Here is a 23,271-nt window from a genome sequence, read left to right as displayed (position 1 = left end):
AAAATTCATAAAGAACATGTAAATCTCAATGCCAGGAAGACAAACAATCCAATCCAAAAATGGGCAACAGAAATGAATAGACACTTATCCAAAGAGGACATACAGATGGCCAATAGGCATATGAAAAAATGCTCAACATCATTAATCATTAGAGAAATGCAAATTAAAACCACAATGAGATATCACCTCACACCAGTCAGAGTGGCCCTCATCAACAAAACAACACAGAGTAAGTGCTAGCGAGGATGTGGAGAAAAGGGAACCCTCCTGCACTGCTGGTGGGAATGCAGACTGGTGCAGGCTCTATGGAAAACAGTATGGAGATTCCTCAAAATATTGAAAATTGAACTGCCTTTGGACCCAGCCATCCCACTTTGAGGAATATACCCCAAGAACACCATAGACCTACTCCGAAAGGAGAAATACACCCCCATGTTTGTGGCAGCATTGTTCACCATAGTGAAGATCTGGAAACAGCCCAAGTGTCCATCAGAGGACAAGTGGATTAAAAAGCTTTGGTACGTATATACTATGGAATACTACTCAGCCATAAGAAATGATGCCATCAGATCATTTACAATAACATGGATGGACCTTGATAACATTATACGAAGTAAAATAAGTAAATCAGAAAAAACTAAGAACTATATGAATCTATACATAGATGGGACATAAAAATGAGACTCAGAAACATGGACAAGAATGTGATGGTAATGGGGGGGTGGAGGGATGGGGCAGGAATGAGAGAGGGGGGTGGGGGAGAGGAGAGGCACAAAGAAAACCAAATAGAAGATGATGGAAGACAATTTGACTTTGGGTGAGGGGTATACAGCATAATCAAATGCCAAATAATCTGGAGATGTTTTCTTTCAACATATGTACCCTGATTTATCAATGTCACTACATTAAATTTAATAAAATTTAAAGAAAGAATTTAGTATGAGCAAAAAAAAAAAAAGAATAAGAATGCTCTGGCATATTTCATAATGTTTTTTCTTCTCTTGCTAGAAAGAAGAGGATACATTCTTTAATATTCACTGTGAGGACCAAGTTGAACTCCTGGAAGTAAAACTCATAAAAATATGGGGCCCCCTATGATTGGTCCCTTTGGAGTTAACTCTAAGTTCTTCAACTTATTCTCCAGCAAGTAGTCAGTTATGATCCAGGGTTTTCTATCAGGCACCGGTTCCCATAGAGGTTTTTGCTCTGGTAAAATGTGATTCTAAGCACACTTCATGTATCTTTCTAATTTTTTGGGCAGTGGATTTCCTTGTGACCTCACTTTGCCAGACTTAAGAAGAATTATTGATTTTTTTTCAGTTTCTTTAGCTTTTTTACCTGTTGTTAGGATGGGATGGCAACTTCTAAGCTCCTCGTGTGCCTTACCTAGAAACCAAAAGTAAATTTAGGAATTTTAGGTACAAAATTATTGTTGTCTTCTGGGTTTTCCAGATCTACCATGGGTCTCCTGCATCAGCTTATTGAGTCCCTGTATAAAGCCACACCAATATTTACCCGCCACCAACACTACTGAGAATTCTACAATACTCACAATTCCTTGCACATGTTTGAATTCTTCCTCATAACATACTCAGATTTTGTATCAGCTACGTATCCATTCAATTTTTTTTCTAATGGAAACAGTTCCAGGTGTTTGGAGCCTCTGTGTGATTGTTCACAATTTATGTTGCAAATTTTGTGCAGTTATTCTTATCTCCTTGAAAGTGTTAAGAAATAACATTGCACTCTTTTCAGAGAATATCTTTATATTTTAAAAATGTATTTTGTAAGAAAAACAAGTTTTAAAGAAGTGATTGCTAACAAACCCCCATACCCTCATGACACATCTCCAGTAATTGGCTTCCCTTGGATTCAAGCTCAATTTCAGTAGGAGAGATAGATGTGGAAGGAAAACAGAAAGATCAAAAGTTGCCAAAAAGGGGGATGAAAGAAAATTCGATTTGAGGAGGAGACTAGAAGGAATCCACAATGAGCCAAGAAATATTATTTTGAGAACTACTGACAAAACATTAAGAAAGGCTTTTAAAATTTTTTAAGGCTTTTTATCTTAAAGATATCATAATTCATTAAGTTATTAAATTCAAACATACACGCATTATTCCTCTTTTACCCTTTTAAAGAGAATATTTTTCAAAGAGTATGTTCAAACTTTTCATGGTATTTTATTACGTGTATCATGGCAGAAGTCTGTTCTAAATTAACTTTGCTTCATTTCTTCTTTATCAGAGATGATTTGCTAGGGATGTTTAATGAGAAAATATGAAGGTAAGACAGAATGAGAGAAGTAATAGATATTTGAAGAAAATAACTTTAACCTCCACCTAACAATGAAAAAAAAAACTTAATAATTGAAAGGGCCAGGCCCTCATCTTCTCAACTATGAACATGGGAGTTAAAGACTAAATCATATTATTTTTGGAAAAAGTCAATAGGTCTCAGAAAATTACCAGTCTTCTCATGAACACAGAATTGTGTTTCTAATTGGAAATGTGATTTGTTGTTCTGTTATAATATGTGTATTTATAGAAACTGATTGTAGATGTGGAATAACCAGAGAATGCCTTGGCAGTCTCAAAAAATCACTTTTCCTCTAATTGTGAAAATAGGAAGACTTTTTTCCATTATTGGACTTCCAAAATAAATTTCCACTGGCTTTTATAACACCCCAGATTTTCAAAGTATAACCAAAACTCCATTGTTTAACAAAACATTCAGTCTGTCCCATTCATCTGCTAGAAACAACAAAGGCCTTAATCATTAATTGTACTGCATGAACTACTTCTTCACTACTAAGACAAAAGCGTCAGTCAACCTGGAGCTCCAGTGGAAGTCATAGTATAGCCTATTAAATAAGATATATTGGACTGGTGTTAAGGGTGTTTGATACCAATAATGGATAGTCTATCCTTTTGATTTTACATCTATAACAAGAACAATCAATGTATGTCGCGTATTAATTGTAATACATGTAGATGATGAACAAATTCCACAGAAAATCCTCCAAATTTATATTGTTCATTGGTTCTTATTACTTTAATATTTTAGTCATCTCAACTTTCTATATCCTTGCCCTGGTGAAAAAAACAACAACAACAGAAAACAATTGAATGATAGACAATGAATAGAAGGATGCTAAGGAAACAATTTAGAAACTCAAGGGTTTCCACCAATTAAAACATTGATGCTTCTCTCAACTTCAGCATATTTGTTACAAGATTATCTCAACCATGGAGTTCAGCATAATTAGTCAAGAATATAGGCTTTTGTGTCAGACAGACTTGGGTTTGAATCTTGATTCTGCTGCTTATTGTCAGATCTTGTGCAAGTCAAGCAATCTTTTAGGTTCAATTTCTTCATCATTAAAATAAGATTAAGGGCCCTGGCCAGTGGGCTCAGCGGTAGAGCGTCAGCCTGGAGCGCAGGAGTCCCGGGTTCGATTCCCGGCCAGGGCACACAGGAGAAGCGCCCATCTGCTTCTCCACCCCTCCCCCTCTCCTTCCTCTCTGTCTCTCTCTTCCCCTCCTGCAGCCGAGGCTCCATTGGAGCAAAGTGGGCCCGGGTGTTGAGGATGGCTCCATGGCCTTTGCTCGGACACTAGAATGGCTCTGGTTGCAACAGAGCAACGTCCCAGATGGGCAGAGTATCGCCCCCTGGTGGGCATGCTGGGTGGATCCCGGTCGGGTGCATGCGGGAGTCTGTCTGACTGTCTCCCCGTTTCCAACTTCAGAAAAAAAAATGAGGTTAAGAATGCCTTCATGGTTTAATTTCACAATTAAATAAAATTAATGATGTAAAGGGAGTACAATATTCAACTCCAAATAAGTATGGAAACCATGTCCATCAGATATTTTTTCTTTTAACATCATGCCTATTGTTAAACAGGTACAAAAAGCCCATGGATCTGTGACAGTTGTGTACCTTTTTTTATCATTTTTCAAAGATTATTTTTGTCTTTTTAAATCTCTTACTCATCTTTATGAACACAAGCTGATTTACGGTCATTGAGGGAGGAAATCCAGAAGAATGTAGATGAAGGGGTCCTGCAATGTCTGGGGTCTTATGCTCCAGCCTGTGACCTCAGTGTTCAGGACTGAGGGAACAAGGGCAGACAGAAAAGTTTGAAAAATAACAAACCACAGCTGTAGACCTTTCTTGTTATCAGTTCCTTGAAATAAACTTTCAGTACCAAGAAGAATGAGTAATGTGATAGTCAAGGACAGTCCCTCCAAACTCATCTCTTACCCCCTCATCTTCTGGAGACACAAAAGTGACATAGCCCTGAAAACAAAGAAGCCATAGAAATCAGACATTTGTCACATGAAAGCTAAAGCTGTAGGCCCTGGCCGGTTGGCTCAGCGGTAGAGCATCAGCCTGGCGTGCGGGGGACCCGGGTCCGATTCCCAGCCAGGGCACATAGGAGAAGAGCCCATTTGCTTCTCCACCCCCCCCTCCTTCCTCTCTGTCTCTCTCTTACCCTCCCACAGCCGAGGCTCCATTGGAGCAAAGATGGCCCGGGCGCTGGGGATGGCTCCTTGGCCACTGCCCCAGGCGCTAGAGTGGCTCTGGTCACGGCAGAGCAACGCCCCAGAGGGGCAGAGCATCGCCCCCTGGTGGGCAGAGCATCTCCCCTGGTGGGCGTGCTGGGTGGATCCCGGTGGGGCGCATGCGGGAGTCTGTCTGTCTCTCCCCGTTTCCAGCTTCAGAAAAATACAAAAAAGAAAAAAAAAAGAAAGCTAAAGCTGTGAAGGTATATAAAATGTAAGAAATCTAACTTCAGGGATCTCATGTCTTTGGTGCTATAAGCTCCATGTGATCTGCCAGCTATTAAAGTCCTACTTCCTTCATCAAGTTGTCTGGGTGTCTTTGTCCCTCTTGATTCCTGCTATATCATAACCTTAAATCTTAGAGATTTCCCTGGGTTCAATCACTAAATTTCTTTTAATTCATAATTAGCTGGTTGCCATTCTTAACTACACAGAATTTTGAGCAAAAGTTTCTTTCTAACTAATTTGTTGATGGAACTAGTGGACCCATTCAATTACACTGAACTGAGACGTTTTGTTCCATGCCACTTGTTCTTTGTTCAATGGTAAGACCAATGAGAGGGATTATTAAACTCTGAGTCCTGAAACCAGCAAATTTCAGTATATTGGGAGATAATGAAAACTATCATGGACCACAAAAAAGTACCCTCAATACAGTTACCACTATCTATAACAAATACACTTGAAGCCACTGGTGCATTGCCTTCACTATAGATTAACTCAAATTCATTTCATGGCTGGTATATAGCCATTGCTCTGTATAATTATTTCTTTTTATTTTTGTTCACTCATGTACACAAGTTCATTTCCAAATCTAAATGAATATTTTCTTGATGCAATCTTATCTTATTTCTTTCTTGGTTAATTTTTTATGAAGAAGGGGATATTTTACTCTGGCACAGCTTTTCAGGGTCTCCCTGTAGTCTAAATCACTGATGCCTGGTAGCAAGGTACAACCAGTTTCCTTTGTAGTGATACATTCTTACAAAATACAGGAAGACTTGACAGTCTTACAGACATTTAAAGTATGAAGATGAATACAAGATACATCACTCTTAATGAATGTATATTTAAGAAAGCTGTCAGTCTATGTAAGCAGTATTCTAAAAACCTAGAGTACCACCATGTCAGTGCTAAAGGGTATTGGATACAAAAAAGGAGTTGACAGATGGACAATTTTTGATAGTCATGTCTATGTGGATGTGAATCTAAGTTGAAGAGTTTGTTAGTCCTCATTCATTGTCCTGAAATGAAAATTATATTTGCAAGTTTTGCTTTCTTTCATTTGACTTCTCTCAAGTCCTACATTATTAACCAGTAGGTAGATTGGATGATAATCTAGTCACTATGTATAATGTGAATGCTGGCAGTCAAGAAATTCTAGTGAAGCATCTTACTCACTGGCCGTTGCTTTGGCTGAAATTCTACCATTAGTGTTTCTTATTTGGAGACTGTACTACCAGTCAGAAACTCTGGGAAAAAGAAGCTTTCAGGTTACTCTAGAGAGGATTGATTTACAGTCATTTGTGGTACCAGGGCATTAAGCATAGGGGCTTAGTCTGAAATCAAGTGAAAATTCAGAAAACTGAAAAAAACATCATCACAAAATTTCAATATTGTTTACTTTATATTTTCATAAAAATATTTGACATCCATACAACATTTACCTGGTACATGTATGTGCTTCAGAATATCCCTACAAATATTCTGTAATGTTTATCCATTTATTACTTGAATACCTTCAATGATAAGAAGTTCCTTTTTTTAGTGAAGTGTGCTGTATTGTTAGGAAGTTCTAAACTTTAGAAAACCCGATGCTATAGGAAACTCAAATTTGCTTCCTTGAAATTCCCACACTACTGGCGTTTCTTCTTCATATAATTAGTCTCTTTTTCTCCTGAAGACTCTCAATATAGGTAAAGGCAGCTTACCTGGTTTCATACTACCAATGAAGCTTCTTTTCCCATTTTTTTTTTTTTTACAATATTTGTCAAAAGCTGTGGGGATAGGGATGATAGTGAGTAGTCAATAGATGAAAAATCAAATGGCTCATAGCCCTTGAGGAGTTTCTCTAAAAACTGATACAAATAAAATTTAAAAGACTGACAATGCGAAGTGATGGCAAAGGTATATGACTGAAACATTTATACACTGCTGGTGAAAATGTAAAAATGGTATAACCACTTATTTTTCATTCTAAGCACATGACCCAATCCTAGGCATTTAATTCAAGGGAAATAAATATATATATATATATATATATATATATATATGCACAGAGACATGTACATGAATGTTTTATAGCAGATTTATTTTTATAATTACCGAAACTGGAAACAACCCAAATGTTCTCCAAGAAGAAAAAAAAAGATATGGTGCATTCACACATTATAATATTTTTTGGCAACAAAAAGGAATTAATTATTGAATCATGATACAACATGGATAAATCTCAAAAATATTACATTTATTAAAAGAAGCCAGTCACAAAAGATCATATATTATATGATTACATTTACATCAAATGTACAGAAAATGCATTTATATCAATAGAAAACAAATAAATTGTTGCCTAAGACCAGGGAGAAGAGAATTAACTACAAAAGAATATGACAGAATTTTTGAGGTGATGGAAATAGTCTATATATCAAATGTGGTAGTAGTTACAGAGATGTATATATTTGTCAAAACTCATTAAATGTATATTTTAAATTGATGAATTTTATTGTGTATAATTATTACTTCCAATATATCCCCTGATTTTTTAGATGCCAGGCAGAGGCCAGCTTTCTGAAGAATCATGTTACTGCTGGTCCCTTTGCATTCCCAGTTATGCTTTGCTTACTCCAAGTGCCAGTGGCAACAACAGCCTGAATGCAGAGGTTGTCAATAACATAGAAACACAAATATGTTAAAAGAGCTAATCCTTATTTAAAAAAAACAAAAACATGATTAAGAAAGCTAATCCTTATAAAAAACAAACAAACAAACCTGATCTATTAGCAAAATGAGAAAAGTAGATATGGCTTTGCTGAAATCTGAGGTTCAAGAGAGAAATGCTTTGCAAAAAAAATCATTTTAAATCTACTGTAAGCAAAGGCCATAAATACAATGACAGCATTTTATCACCTCTGATAGATGTAAGAAAGGGAGCTATCTGCTTGTCACTTACCATTATTTCCCTGCCATACATACTTTACATGTCATAGGAGTTATTAGCCCTCTAACAATAATTTTTCCATTTCCTTTTCTTTTTTCTCTAGGCAAATTTCAAGCAGTTTGAGTCACTTTTCTTGAAAGGCTTATTATTTTTGATCCAACTATATCTATTTTAGTCCTGAATCATTAGCCCTCAGAGATGAGAATACTAGCTGTAATGTTCATATTCACTCTTGCTTGATCTTCCCAAACTTATAAAACAGTTATGATTGTTATTATTTATTTTTTAGGGGAATAAATTAATGTGTGTGAGGTTAAAAACTTGCCCAAGTTTTTATGCCTCATACATAGAGCTAATACTTTGAGCTAGAGCTACAACTCAAGTCTGATTCCAGTGCCTGGGCTCTTGACCATCACATCCTTATATCTCAGGCTATTAGAATAATAGGTATTATTGTTCAGTGATTATTAAAAGCCAGGTGTTCAGAAAAGCAGTTTGCATGCATTACCTCAATAATTCTAGTTCCGAAAACAGTACCTTACCTATAAATGGACATTAAATCAAGATTCATTACATGACGGAGGTAGAGGAGAGTATGGGAGGATAAATGGTGATGGACAAAGACTTGACTTAGGTGGCGCTTAACACACAATATGTGTTGTAGAATTGGGCAGCTGAAACCTGTATAATTATATTAACCAGTGTCACCCAATAAAATTCAATTTAAAATAAAAATAAAATAATTACATAAAAATTAAAGAGTCCTCTGTAATGAATATTATTAGCCCCATTTTATGATAAAGAATATTATACTCAAAAAGATTAACTTGACCCTGGCTAGTTTTCTCAGTGGTAGAGCATCAGCCCAGTATGTGGAAATCCTGGGTTTGATTCCTGGTCAAGGCACACAGCAGAAGCACTCATCTGCTTCTCCACCCTTCTCCCTCTCCTTTCTCTTTCTTGCCCTTTCGCAGCCAAGGCTCCACTGGAGCAAAGTTGGCCAGGGCACTGAGGATGGCTACATGGCCTCCACCTCAGGTGCTAGAATGGCTCCAGTTGCAACAGAGCAATGGCCCAAATGGGCAGAGCATCGTCCCCCTAGTGGGCATGCTGGGTGGGTCCCAGTCAGGCACGTGCGAGATTCTGTCTCTCTGCCTCCCCACTTCTCACTTTAGAAAAATATAAAAACAAACAAACAAACAAACAAAAAACAAAAATTACCTTGTCTGAGGTTACACAGCTCTCAAATGGCAGATCCAAAAGCTTTATCACCCCTATCTGCCTCAGCATCAGAAGGTTGGGAAATTTCAGCCAAAGAAAATAGAGAACACTAGCAGAAAGTACTTAGAACTAAGGTTGTTGCTGCCACTTGGAATGTTGGAGCATCTCACCTCTTCATACTTTGTATTCTCACAGTCCCCAAAATCTGAACTATTGCCCAAACTATGGCCTAATTATGCTTGGGACACAACACATAAGTAATTCTTCAATTTTCACTTAAGAGTGCTTGAAAATATTATATCTTTAAACAACTCTTGTCTAGATTATTTGCATTTGCTTTTGTTATTAGTCTGCTAGATAATTGTCTTGACCTAGGGCCTGACCTAATCTGAAACTCATTTTTTTTTAATTTGAGAAAGAAAAGAAGGGATAGAGAAAGAAAGAGAGGGAGAGAGAAATATCAATTTGTTGTTCCACTTATTCGTGCACTCATTCATTGATTCTTGTATGTGCCCTGACCAAAGATTGAACCTGCAACCCTGGCTTATCAAGACAACACTCTCACCAAATGAGCTAACCAGTCAGCACTGAAACTTTTCTTAGAGTGTAGCCACAAACTAAATGACCCATTTATCCAGGCACAATACATTTACAAATGTCCCCAAGGCTTCTCACTGATCTGGCTTGGTCTAGGGCTGGGATATTAGCCTCCTCACCATTGGTTTGACTGACACAAGTTTTTATCTATATTTGTGTTTGGTTAACTCAGGCATCTGTAATACAAAAATATATTGAGATGTTCTGAAGCCGGGTTGGGATTTTCACTCTCATCAGGGAAGAATAATAGAACAAATATAGTAACATCCTTTAGTAACAGTAATACTACCTTTGCTAATATCTAATTATTATAGCTGCCATGGGCAGATATTATAAATTCAACAAGGAATTACTGAGCACCTTTATGTGTAAAAAAGTGTGCTAGGCTCTGGGGGATACAAAACTGAAATTAGATGATTCCTGTATTGATTAGTTCATAGTTTAGTAGGGAAAATAGACCTTTAATAATCAATTACATGTGATATGAATGTTACAAAGGAGAAACACTAGGCAGATTATATACTAAATCATTTAGTTTAAGCCACTGACTTCACATCAGGAACTTGGGTAGAATCACTTCTCTAAGAATCTCTAGAAGGAAACTGGAGCTTGGAAGAAGTATTTTGGTGGTAACCTTCCAATATCTGCAGAAAATGAGATACTATCAGTGGTTTCTATTATTAATGTTTATTGGATACCAAGAACTTTATGTATAGTATCTTAATTCATCATAGTTATCTTATAATACATATTTAACAGATATAGAATTTAAGGCTCAGAGAGGTAATTTGCCCAAGATCTCACAGCAATGATTTGAATTCAGATTGGAATTTTAGTCTAAATTTAGACTGAATTTGAAAGCCATATTTTCCCCACAGCTTCCAGCTACTTTGAGGACATAGTGTTATTAAGAGCAAGAGTTGAGAATTCTAGTCCTTGATCTAATACTAAAAAGTTGTATGTGTTTAGAAAACTCTTACTTTATCTGTTGGGTAGATTGTTGAATATAGGCCATGCTACTTCATAGTTTATCAAAATGATAAATGAGACAGTTAAGAGATTACTTAGATCACATAAAATACTCTGCATATATGTGGAATATTACCAATGATTGAATGACAAAAATTCTGCTACTCCATACTTTATAATCCCTGTATTGCTCATTCAGTCATAGTCAAAGCTGGGAGGGGGAAATAAAGGCTAACTGGAAAGGTCATCAGAATGAAACTTAGCAAATAAAGTTATAAACATGATCCAAATCATTTTTCATTTCCTAAGCCTCAAATTCTTCATCTCTAAAGTTGGAACTTCTTTCTAATCTGTGGCCATTACAAGGCTTCTTGTAATTGAGAAACATGCTATAATACTAAGTTTATTTCATTAAGTTTTCTTCACTTTGACCAGGGGCACAGGTGGCCTACTCACCATAGGAACCTAGCAAAGAAAAAAAAAGTTTAAAGTTTAAATCTAAGTGGGCAAGGTTCTGTCTGCTCACCAGTTACAAGTGGTATTCAACATTAAGTGAATTGCACTAAGTGGATTAAAGATGAAAGAGGCAGAAGGGAACACAAATGCAGAAGACCTTCCATTTCAAACTTAAAGTGCTCATTTTATGATCATATGAGATCTTCAGATCAGAATTCTACTCTTTCTCTAATTGTTTACTTGAAGCAGCATGTACTGTTTGAAATGATGGGGACATTGAGAATGGACAAAGAAACGAAGTTAAGTCCTCAAATTGATAAACAAGTCCCACTGTATATTCACCACTGAGTCTCCTCCAGGAATCAGAGTTTGACGTAGATGGGCAAAGTGGGTAAGATCCAAATGGATCTGAGATCAGATTCTATGGATCTGAGGGTCAGATTTTAGATAGCATGATTCTGAGAATGAGATACTAGATAGTATGGATCTGAGGATCAGATTTTTAGATAGCATACAACTAACAGTCAATGTCATTACCCATATTTTAGCTGTATGCTCAAGCAAGTTATAGAATCTACAGCTTTGATCATCTTTATGATACCTCTCCTGTATCTGATTTCTGGAGTCTCTACATTAACTTCCCACCAGGAAGGAATCCTTACTTTGCTTATATTCTTCCATTCATGTGCAACTCATAACTTACTTCATGGAGCTGCTTATTCCATCTCCACTCCACCTTCCTAAATGCATCTTCAGATAGCTCCTTCCTTGTCTCTGAGAAAAAGAGTTCCACATGAGCATCCTTTAGAGGCAGTTATATCTGTTTCAAACTTTCCCCTTGTCCCTTAATATGACCTGATATTTTAATTCCTTGGTTCTCCAGCCTGAGAAATGGCAAAATTGAGGTCAAGACTGAATGAAATAATAAACATTAAAGTGGTTTTGAAGAAATTTAAACCACTGTACAAATAGACAGTGAAGCTCAATGGGAATGGGAACCTAATTATTCCTTTTCAGTTTCTCTTTTAATATGATTACATATTGATTAGATAGTGATTAGATGAGTATAATGATAGCTTTATTGGGATAGTCCCAATTTAAAATATATCACCACATTGTTTTTGAAGAACATGGCAAGGTGCATATTCTATTATGAAAATAACTTTCCCAGACTGCTTTCTTGAACCTAGAAGTAATATAGAAGTCTTGTTCAGACCTCATCATTTGATCATGATCACAAAATTAATTAATCAATCAATCAAATATATGTATTTAATTAATTAAATTATATATTTAATTATATATTTATTATGTGTATTTAATATATATTAAATATATATTAAGTATATATATATTTAATTCAGTGATATATATATATATATATATATCACTGAATTTATAGAGCTTAAGAAAAGAGAGAAGATAGGGAAATTAAAAACCCAAAACTGGTACCACCAATGCCTGCTGGCCTTTTCCTCAAGCCCAGGCCACTTCTAATGAGACTCCATTCCCTTGTTTGCTTACTTAATATTCTCATATTTTCATAAAATTTTTATACCTGGATTCCATGTCTTATTTTTCTTATCACAATTTTAACCTCAGACTACTAGTAGGGATTTTTTTTATTATCCTTCCCCTAGGCCTTGCCATCTTAGTGTATTTATCAACAGATATTTATTTAAATAAGGCCCATAACACCTGCCCTTTGAGAGGTATTATAGGAGTTCAAAGGAAAGAGGCTTCCTCCCAGAAGGAGCATACAGCCATGTGTCCTTCCACAGCTCAGAGAATGGAGAAGTCAGTACATGCCTGAATACTCAGAGGAGGCTGCATTGAAGAGGCTGAACTTTAACTGGACATGAGGAGAAAGAGAAATGTATTTTAGGTGAGAAAAAAGAGAAAGATTGAAAGTAGGGAGTGGGAATAATTGCATGTTTGGAAGTGGAGGTAAGAACTTGGTTTCCTTATGGGTAAACTACAAATCATGATACCTACTTCAAAAGAATGCTATGTAGATTATATGGTCTGGCAGAGAACTGGTAAATACATGCTCAGTATGTTGCTTTTATTTCTCCAGAGCCCATGGCAAACATTGAAAATCCTTCTCAACATTCTACCGGTGAGGACAGCCAAAGGCCCAGAATTCTTTTAAATATAGTTCTAGACAGCCAGTACCAGGGTACGTAAACTTGTGTAAATTAGGTACTCAAGAAATCATAAGTAGTATTTCCCCAAAGGACCCACAAAATGTATGGTAAAACCAAATGTAAACAGAAGTTGTCTTCTCTATTTTTTAATTTTATATTTTATTTTTAATACAGTTGACATAATATTATATTAGTTTCAGGTGTACAGAATAACAGTTAGACATTTGTATAACTTATGACATGTTCCCAAATAAGTCTAGAACCCCTGATACCATACATAATTATTATAATAATACTGACTATATTCCATATGCTATACTTTACACTCTTGTGACTATTTTATAACTGCCAATTTATATGCCTTAATCCTTTCACCTTTTTCACCCAGTTCCCCAACACTCCTCCCACCTGTCAACCATCAGTTTATTGTCTGTATCTATGAGTCTGTTTCTGTTTTTTTGTTATTGTTTATTTTCCTCTATAGTTTCCACATATAAGTGAAATTATATGGTGTTTATATTTTTCTGTTTGACTTATTTCACTTAACATAATACCCTCAAGTTTCACCCATGAAATGGGATTATGATGTTACCTAGCAATCCTACTTTTGGTTATTTATCAGAAGAAATTCAAAACACTCATTTGAAAAGGTGTATGTATCCCTATGTTCATTGCAGCATTATTTACAATAACCAAGATATGGAACCAAACTCAGTGTCCATCAATAAACAAGTGAATAAAGAAGATGTAATATATATATATATATATATGTAATATATTATATATATATATATATACTCACATATATACATATATACTATGAAACATTATTCTACCATTAAAAAATAAAATCTTGGCCCTGGCCAGTTAGCTTAGTGGTAGAGCGTCAGCCTGGCATGCAGGAGTCCTGGGTTTGATTCTCAGCCAGGGCACACAGGAGAAGCACCCATTTGTTTCTCCACCCCTCCCCCCTCTCTTTCCTCTCTCTCTCTCTTCCCCTCCCGCAGCCAAGGCTCCATTGGAGCAAAGTTGGCCAGAGCGCTGAGGATGGCTCTGTGGCCTCTGCCTCAGGCACTAGAATGGCTCTGGTTGCAACAGAGCAATGCTCCAGATGGGCAGAGCATCACCCCCTGGTGGGCATGCTGGTTGGATCCCGGTTGGGCAGATGTGGGAGTTTGTCTGACTGCCTCCCCATTTCCAACTTCAGAAAAAAAAAATCTTATCATTTGTCTTTTCCATTCTTATCAAATACAAATGAAAACTGAATTTACAATGTATCAGAGGCCCACCATTTCTTCAAGACTCACAGGTTTGAAATGAGACTTAGACTTAATCCTGCTACAAAAGTTATCTGCCATATATCACAACATAACTTGTGAACTGTAAGTAACAGCACACTTGATCTTCGAGGTTAACAAACCTCCAGAACTTGGCTACTTTCACAGAAATCATAATTTTACGACCCATATATAATGTTGGAACTCCTCAGGACCTGAGTTAAGTATAGAAAAGAGTCAATGGAGTCTATCTTTGGGATTTTCACCTGACTCTGTATGCTCTTTGTTCAACCATAGTAATATGTTACCTGCCTAGTAGCTAATCATCTTGACCTCCATCCCACATCCAGATCCTTTCCTTCTTATAGAAAGTCAATTGTTTCTTCTGGGCCTTAGTCTTTGCTGTATTGAGAGACAAGAATGGTGTGACTGTGTCATATGCTGTTGGGACCATGTCATTGGTCATGATTTTGGCTGGTGATTGAGAAGAATCATCCAGGCATGTGACATGACTGCCAGCAGAGACAACAGGCAAAAGAATCAAGATTAGGCCTGACCAGGTGGTGGCGCAGTTGATAGAGCATCGGACGGGGACACAGAGGACCCAGGTTTGAAACCATGAGGTTGCCAGCTTGAGAGCGGGTTCATCTGGCTTGAGTGCGGGGTCACCAGCTTGAAAGCGGGGTCACCGGCTTGAGCATGGGTTAATAAACATGACCCCATCCATGGTTGCTGGCTTGAGCCCAAAGGTCACTGGCTTGGCTGTAGCCCTTTGGTTAAGGTACATATGAGAAAACAATCAATAAAAAACTAAGGAGACTAAGGAGGTGCAACTAAAAATTGATGCTTCTCATCTCTTTCCCTTCCTGTCTGTCTGTCTCTATCTGTCCCTCTCTCTTTCTCTCTTTCTCTGTCTCTGTCACACACACAAAAAAGAATCAAAGTAAGTAATGGAGAAGACTGATAAACAGGACCTTAAGAATGTTAAATTATCCCATGGACACGAGGGCTGATGGAGCAAGTATGACTCTTTAAAAGAGTTACACACATTGGAAAGAAAAACTGGGAAACTGTGACAGGGAATACTTGTAGAGACTGTTCAGGATACATTTATCTTTACAGACAGTGCCATGGATCCAACTGAGCCAGATGAAGGTTGCCGCTTAAAGAACAAATGAGGTGTGAGTCATAGAAATGACCAAATTGACCCTACCTGGGTCGATCTGTCTCTGATAATGGAGATAATGGGGATAGATAATGATACCTCATTCACAGGCAGAGCAGAGCAAGGCAGTGCATAACATCCAGCAGGCACCACAGTGTTCTGAGAGCAAGGTCAGCTCAATTGTTGTACTCAAAATATAGGTGGTTGCCCCCAGACCACCTATATTTCAGATGCCTGGGCCAGGCCTACATTAGTACACTTTGTAGAGGTGATCATGTGGCTTTATTCAGAGCTTTGGGAAGAAGCAATCTACATATTACACACTTCAGAGGCTACATTTAGAGCCAAATATTTTTTTACTTTCAAAAACTGTAAATAGTGCTGAAACAGAAAGTGATTTTTGAGAATACAGTCAGTCCTCCATATCCACAGGTTTTTAAATCTGATATATATTTCCTAAATCCCAGAAATTTCCGAAAAGCAAAACTTGAATTTGCCATGTGCCAAGCACTGTGGTGAATCCAAGCAAACGAAGTGATATGTAGGCATACTCTGCTGTAACCTATATGTAAATATAGATTATATGCAAATATTATACTTTTTTATATGAGACTTAAGCAACTGTGGATTTTGCTATCTTCAGTGAATCTTAGGACCAATACCCCACAGATAATGAGGGATGACTGTATGTAACAGCATTTCTCTAAAGTATTGTCAGGGAAACTTCTTTTAATTTTTAAAAGATTTTATTATTTATTTGAGAGAGAGAGAGGAAGAGAGAGAGAGACAGAGAGAGAGGGGGATAGGGGAAGAAGCAGGAAGCATTAACTCACATATGTGTCTTGACCAGGTAAGCCTAAGATTTCAAACCTGCAACCTCCACATTCTAGGTCGACACTTTATCCACCATGCCACCACAGGCCATGCATTGTCAGGGAAACATCTACATCAGAATCATCTGCAGAGTTTAATTAAAATGCATATTAGTTGATCTCATTTCAAATCCATTGAATCACAGTATCTAACGATGTGCACCAAGAATCTGCATGTTAAACTCCTGGGGGATTTTAATATACCTTGAAATTTGAGAACTTTTAACAAATGTTGAAGCTCTGTATTATAAATCACCTAATATTCCCAAGGTAAATCCTGAGTACCTCTTACCACAGAATCATTTGTGATGCCCATAAAAATTCAGATTCCTGGGTCTCCTGCAACCTTCATGAAATAGAATTTCTTATGTGTGATAAAATTTGAGAAACAGTCACTTCACTGTACAAATCCAGACTCTGATCCAGAAAGGAATGTGACTTGCCCTAGGTTGTCAGTCTAGATGGTAGGAAAGCTAGGGTCACACCCAAGTCTCCAGACAAGTCCAATTCTATTTTGAGGGTTATGTCTTAGTTGAGCTTCTATGGTTATAGCATTTTTTAGAAGGTCTGGCACTCAATAGTAAGAATGTAACTGCTCTGGGTAGTTCTATGAGCCTAAGTCAAAGCTTCTTCTCCAATGGTTATGCAGAACTGTTTGAACATGAAGCAGTGCAAATTCACAAAGCTCTCCTAAAAGCAGCAATATCTGCAAGTCCTTCTCCAGTTGGGATCCCAGGGAACTCCAGAGTGAATTAGTTTTATATGTGAGGAGGCTGTTAACCATGTGTTAGAGTCAAACTAAACACAGCCCCCAAAATGTCCTCCAATAGTTTAATAAACTTATTTTTGTGTTGTTCTTGTAGTTGAAACCCACACCAATTAAATAAATGCTTAAGAATTTGCAATTCTGTGTCAGACCTGTTCTAAGCTCACTTGTCTGATAACTCAAGCCTATGCGTTTGAGGCTCCAGCTATTTCTCCGCTTTATCTTCTCAAGCCTGGAGTCTGGAACTCATCCAGACTGAAATGGTCTGCTTGGAAAATCTAATAGAAGGTCATTGACCACTAATACAAGAGATATTTCCAATAATAAGACAAAGTAGATTTTCTTTGCAAGATTAAGTAGTCACCATTCACAACAGTGCTGTTGTATAGTTTGCATTTGGGCTAATGCTTATACTATTAGTGAGTGTTTTACCAGTGTAAATGATTAGAAAAATTAGATGTCCTGTCACTCAGAATACATAATTCTGTAAAGAAACGGGATACTTCTATAGAGATTCTGGAACTTTTGAGGGTGAAGAAAAAGGTCCAACTCTAGGGACAGAAAGAGAAAAATTATAACCATACCTTTGCAACAACAAAGGAGAAGGAGGAGGAGGAGGAAGAGGAGAATTTGATAGAGGTTCACAATCTCTTATCTTCAATTCTAAAATCAAATTTTTGTAAAATGGAAGCTATTAGTTTTGTTTATTTGTTTGTTTTTTCATTAATTTGGTGCTAAAACTCATTTGGCAGCAAAACCTGACGTCAACTGACATAAATTTAGTCTTGATATCCTTTACTATAAACATTTAGACTTTTTTTTTCTCACACAAAACTGTTAATGACCTAATTATGGAATGTTTTCCCAGACACCTCTAGGAGTGTTATGTAAGAAACGTACATACTCTGTATTACTTTTCTAAAATTGAAAACAACAAAAATTAAATTCTAAAACAAAGTCAAATAACAAACTGTAGATCTAGAATAATGATAACTAATGTTTTTGGAGCACTTGCCATCTGCACAAAGCTGTGGTAATCTCTTTTCATCTAATGTAATCTTCAGGTCACTATAGGACAGGTATTAAATTCATTACCATTTTAAAGTTAGAATATTAATTCTCAGAGAGATTAAATAACTTGCCCTGAATCACACAACTTTTGGTTAGACCAGGATTTGGATGCAGATCAGTATCATTCCAGAACCTACAGGCTCAATTCTTGCACTCTACTGCCTGGGAGAGAGGAACAGTTGTGAAGGATTGTGTGGGTTCTTTTGGGTTTATGTGCAGGTGGAATAGGCCACCACCTATTCTATGTCATGTGAGATACAATCTACTACCTTCAAAGATATCCCCTTTCCATCCCTCCTTCTCTGAAATGTTACTAATATTGCTTTACTCCTTGAGGTTTGTCTGAGTGGCTTTTACCACAGGGATCACCATCATCAGAAATATGCTGGGCAGTTTGTTAAAGTACAGAATCCTGGCATCCACCACAAACCTATTGAATAAGAATTGCTAGGGATCAAAACCAAGTTTATTTTTATACACATTAGTTGAGGAAAAAGTGAATGCTCTTAAAAAGACTGATCATTAACACTCATTAACTAATTTACATGTTAGTTATCAGTTGACACAAGGCTGGATTGGCAGGAATAAACTCATGGATAGAAATCTAGAAAGTTGAAGATTTCTGAAAGGTAAATCAGGAGATTTTAGAAAGGTAATATATAAAAAGGAAAAAAGAAAAGAAGATATGACAGTATCGCACTAATTTGGCAATATGAGATAAGAGTAAAGCCTCACCATTGGCACTGTTCAGCTGCATTAGAACAATCTTGGAAACAAATGTCTCTCTTTTTTTTTCTTGGCCACTTGGAGCATTTATTTATTATATCACTGAGATTCACAATAACCTACTGAGGTAGACAAGACAGCAAACTTCATTAGATTAAATAGACATTGAAACCCAAATAAGTTTTTCAAATTCATCTAACTAATTGATTCTAGTATTTGGATAAGTTTCTAGCCTCCAATCTTACACTATTTTATTCTTATAATAACTTCTTTCATAGCTCTAGGGAGGAGGAGCCATCAAATAAAACCTAGGGAATCAACTCATAAATTCAATGATGCACAGTTTTGCCCACCAATCACCAATTTAAATACATTTAAATGCTATGCTACACAAGAAAAAGGCAATGAGAGTAATTACACTGCAGAATAACTCAATTTATATACCACATGTTTGGGGATTTTAACTTTTACTAGTTGTTTTATTTTTGTTATTAATGCAGGGAGGACTGCAGAACATTTTGAGCTTTATAATTTTAAGAAATTTTGTTCTGCCTCACCAGGCCATGGTGCAATGGATAGAGAATCGACCTAGGATTCAGAGGATCCAAGTTTGAAACCCTGAGGTCACCGGCTTAAGCATGGGCTCATCTGCCTTGAGCACAGGCTCACCAGCTTGAGCTCAGGGTTGCTGACTTGAGCATGGGATCAAAATATGACCCATGGTTGCTGGCTTGAGCCCAAAGGTTGCTAGCTTGAGCAAAGGCTCACTGGCTCAGCTGGAGCCCCCTTGGTCAATGCACATATGAAAAAGCAATCAATGAACAACTAAGGTGCCACAACAAAGAATTCATGCTTCTCATCTCTCCCTCTTACTGTCCTTCTGCCCCTATCTGTCCCTCTTTTTCTCTCTCTCTCACTAAAAAAAAAAACAAAAGTTCTTATTTTCTAAGTTCTGAACTTCACCACTTCATCTTGCCTGTGATGTCTTCATCATTTCCCTAGCAACCAAAGAAACTAGAAAGCCAGGGAAAAAATGAATTAACTACCACCAAAGCAATCAGATCTCCAAAGCAATCAAGGCTATGATTAGGGCACTGAGGGTCAAGACTAACCTGTGATTATTACAATTTGTGGTAAGTGTTCTCTAATCTACAGCAGCTCTTCTCAAAGTTCAATTCCTACTTGAACCACCTGAGGAATCTTTTTAGAGTAGAATACTAATTCAATAAGTCTTAAGTGAGATCTGAGAGTCTGCATATCCAGCAACCACCTTGGTGATGTCAATTCTGCTGCTTCCCATATCATATTTTGTGTAGCAAGGGGAATGAAGCATCGCCATTTTCTTTTTTTTTTTTTAATTACAATTTTATTTTTTTAATGGGGCGACATCAATAAATCAGGTTACATATATTCAAAGATCAACAAGTCCAGGTTATCTTGTCTTTCAATTATGTTGCATACCCATCACCCAAAGTCAGATTGTCCTCTGTCACCTTCTATCTAGTTTTCTTTGTGCCCCTCCCCCTCCCCCTTTCCCTCTCCCTTTCCCCCCTCCCCCCGTAACCACCACACTCTTATCAATGTCTCTTAGTTTCATTTTTATGTCCCACTTACGTATGGAATAATGCAGTTCCTGTTTTTTTCTGATTTACTTATTTCACTTCGTATCATGTTATCAAGATCCCACCATTTTGCTGTAAATGATCCGATGTCATCATTTCTTATGGCTGAGTAGTATTCCATAGTGTATATGCGCCACATCTTCTTTATCCAGTCATCTATTGATGGGCTTTTTGGTTGTTTCCATGTCCTGGCCACTGTGAACAATGCTGCAATGAACATGGGGCTGCATGTGTCTTTACGTATCAATGTTTCTGAGTTTTTGGGGTATATACCCAGTAGAGGGATTGCTGGGTCATAAGGTACATCGCCATTTTCAAATAGTGTATGCAAATGAGTATATCTGTGGTCTTGGAGGAAGGGCTGTTTTGGATAGCAGTCCTGGTGAGCATGCCAGCTCTAATTTTATATAGTTGTGTTACCTTGGGCAAACAGTTTTACCTCTCTTGGTCTCTGTTTTCTCAATTGTGAAATTATGAATTGGACATAGATGATCTGTTAAGATCACTATGGATTATAAAATTTTTGATACACTAATAAAGAAAGATACTTAAAAACAAAGACTTAATCTGAGGACAAATTGCACCTATATTAAAAGGGAGGGGCCCTGGCCGGTTGGCTCAGCAGTAGAGCGTCGGGCTGGGGGACCCGGGTTCGATTCCCGGCCAGGGCACATAGGAGAAGCGCCCATCTGCTTCTCCACCCCCAACCCCTCCTTCCTCTCTGTCTCTCTCTTCCCTTCCCGCAGCCAAGGCTCCATTGGAGCAAAGATGGCCCGGGCGCTGGGGATGGCTCCTTGGCCTCTACCCCAGGCGCTAAAGTGGCTCTGGTCATGGCAGAGCGATGCCCCGGAGGGGCAGAGCATCGGCCCCTGGTGGGCAGAGCGTCGCCCCTGGTGGGCGTGCCGGGTGGATCCCGGTCGGGCGCATGCGGGAGTCTGTCTGACTGTCTCTCCCCGTTTCCAGCTTCAGAAAAAAAAAAAATAGATAAAATAAAAGGGAGGGGTCTGGGGAGAGAAATCTACCGTACCTTTTGTATTTATCTTTTTAATTAAAAATCCTCTAATGTGTCCTAAGGTAATTTATTTTTTAGAATCGGAAAAACATTGACATTCTCCATAAAGAAGAAGCAACGTTCAATAGTGGACGGTAATTTTTGGCATCTCTTCAACTCTGCTCTTAGCATCCTCTAGTGACTTCACAACTAACAGTTTTGGCTACTTGCTCATGTCACTGTCTCTTTGATCATTAAGTAAACCCACTGTCTGACCATTAGACACCAGGACTGGTACTCAATTCTACTTAGTTTCAGAAGACATAATGGAGAAACATACAGAATCATCATCTACCTTGCAGGTAAATCATTCCTCTCTTTGGGTGGAGAATATGATTCTGCAGGCACAAGTACTGCATCTGATTGAGGAGAATGCTACTCTGAGGGAACAAGTCATTGTGATCCTGACCACCCCACTGATACCTTTACCTTGCTCAATTAAGAATCTTTTCCAGTTTCATGGTGACCCTGCCAATCTCTCAGGGTTTCTAGTTCAGGTGACTGACTACTTGACAATTCTCAAGATCCCTAATCTATACATGATGCCCACCCAAGTCAAGTTTTTTTTTATTACATATTTCAGCAGATGGAAGGTTGTGGGGTTATATCTAGGTTTGATCAGAGTGCTCTGTTGAAGTAATATGAGAACTTTGTTCTTGTGTTCCAGCAATCATTTGGTGAGTCAAAAAAAATTGGAAATGAACCCTCTTGTAAATGCTAAATTGGACAAAGGAGATAACTCCTCTCAGCAGGATGCTACTTCTTTTTAGTTCTTGCTCAAAATTTAAGCTGTAATAAAACCAATCAGTGTGATCACTTGCAATAGGGACTAGCTGACCTCATTCAGGATGAAGTAAGTGGCACAAATATGTCCCAGACCTGATCACACAGTGTATTCAGTTGGACAGGAAACATAGTGACAGACCAGAGCTCTTACAATCACAGGCCCAGCTCCCAATGCTGGCTTCCTTGACCCACCACCAAACCATCTCCAGCCCCACATATGCATCATCCAGAAAAGAGCTTACACAGTTTCAGGGAAGCCAACCACTTCTCACTCCAGACAAATGAGCAAGAAATACCAGCAAGAAACTCAGTTGTGCCTCTACCATAGCCAGGCCGGTCACTTCAGAAGAGATTGCTTTGTCAAATTATCTCAAGCTACAGCAAGAATAAATAACCTACCTTGCCAATAAGAGGAGTCTAGGTTGGTCACTTTCTGAATCTTTCCTCTAGCCTTACTGATTTATATCCTGCACTAACACTGAAAATACAGATTGGGAAACTGTGATACCACTTTACACAGTCATGAACTCATGTGCTTCTGGAAATTTAAATAATTAGATTTTTTTTATTTGGAGACCTGTCACCAAACCTAACCCAACAATGATGAAAACAATTCATAGATACTTTTCTGCAGTTGGGACTAATTCCCCAAGGATACTGAATCCCTCCATGAAAAACTCTGACCAGTCTTTGCCAATAAAAACAACTTTAGCAATACATTGGGAGCTCCAGTCCCACCAAAGGGTAAGTAATATCTGGTTTGAAGTTCCTGGCTTAAGTCTTCTGTCCCTAAGATTGAGCCTAGCCCTTTTACCTTCAC

At 37.7% G+C, this 23,271-nt stretch overlaps 1 protein-coding gene across 1 annotated transcript; it reads left to right on the top strand.

Annotated features, from left to right (window-relative positions):
- The first annotated feature begins 21,931 nt into the window (after positions 1-21,931).
- RTL4 (retrotransposon Gag like 4) lies at positions 21,932-22,861 on the top strand. Its single transcript, XM_066250446.1, is given in 6 exon segments — positions 21,932-22,196; positions 22,199-22,347; positions 22,349-22,430; positions 22,433-22,534; positions 22,537-22,745; positions 22,748-22,861. Coding segments are annotated over 6 exon segments (921 nt in total).
- Positions 22,862-23,271: the final 410 nt, after the last annotated feature.

This window comes from Saccopteryx bilineata, chromosome X (assembly GCF_036850765.1).
Source record: "Saccopteryx bilineata isolate mSacBil1 chromosome X, mSacBil1_pri_phased_curated, whole genome shotgun sequence".
Lineage (NCBI taxonomy): Eukaryota > Metazoa > Chordata > Mammalia > Chiroptera > Emballonuridae > Saccopteryx > Saccopteryx bilineata.
This window is presented reverse-complemented; position numbering and strand designations above follow the sequence as displayed.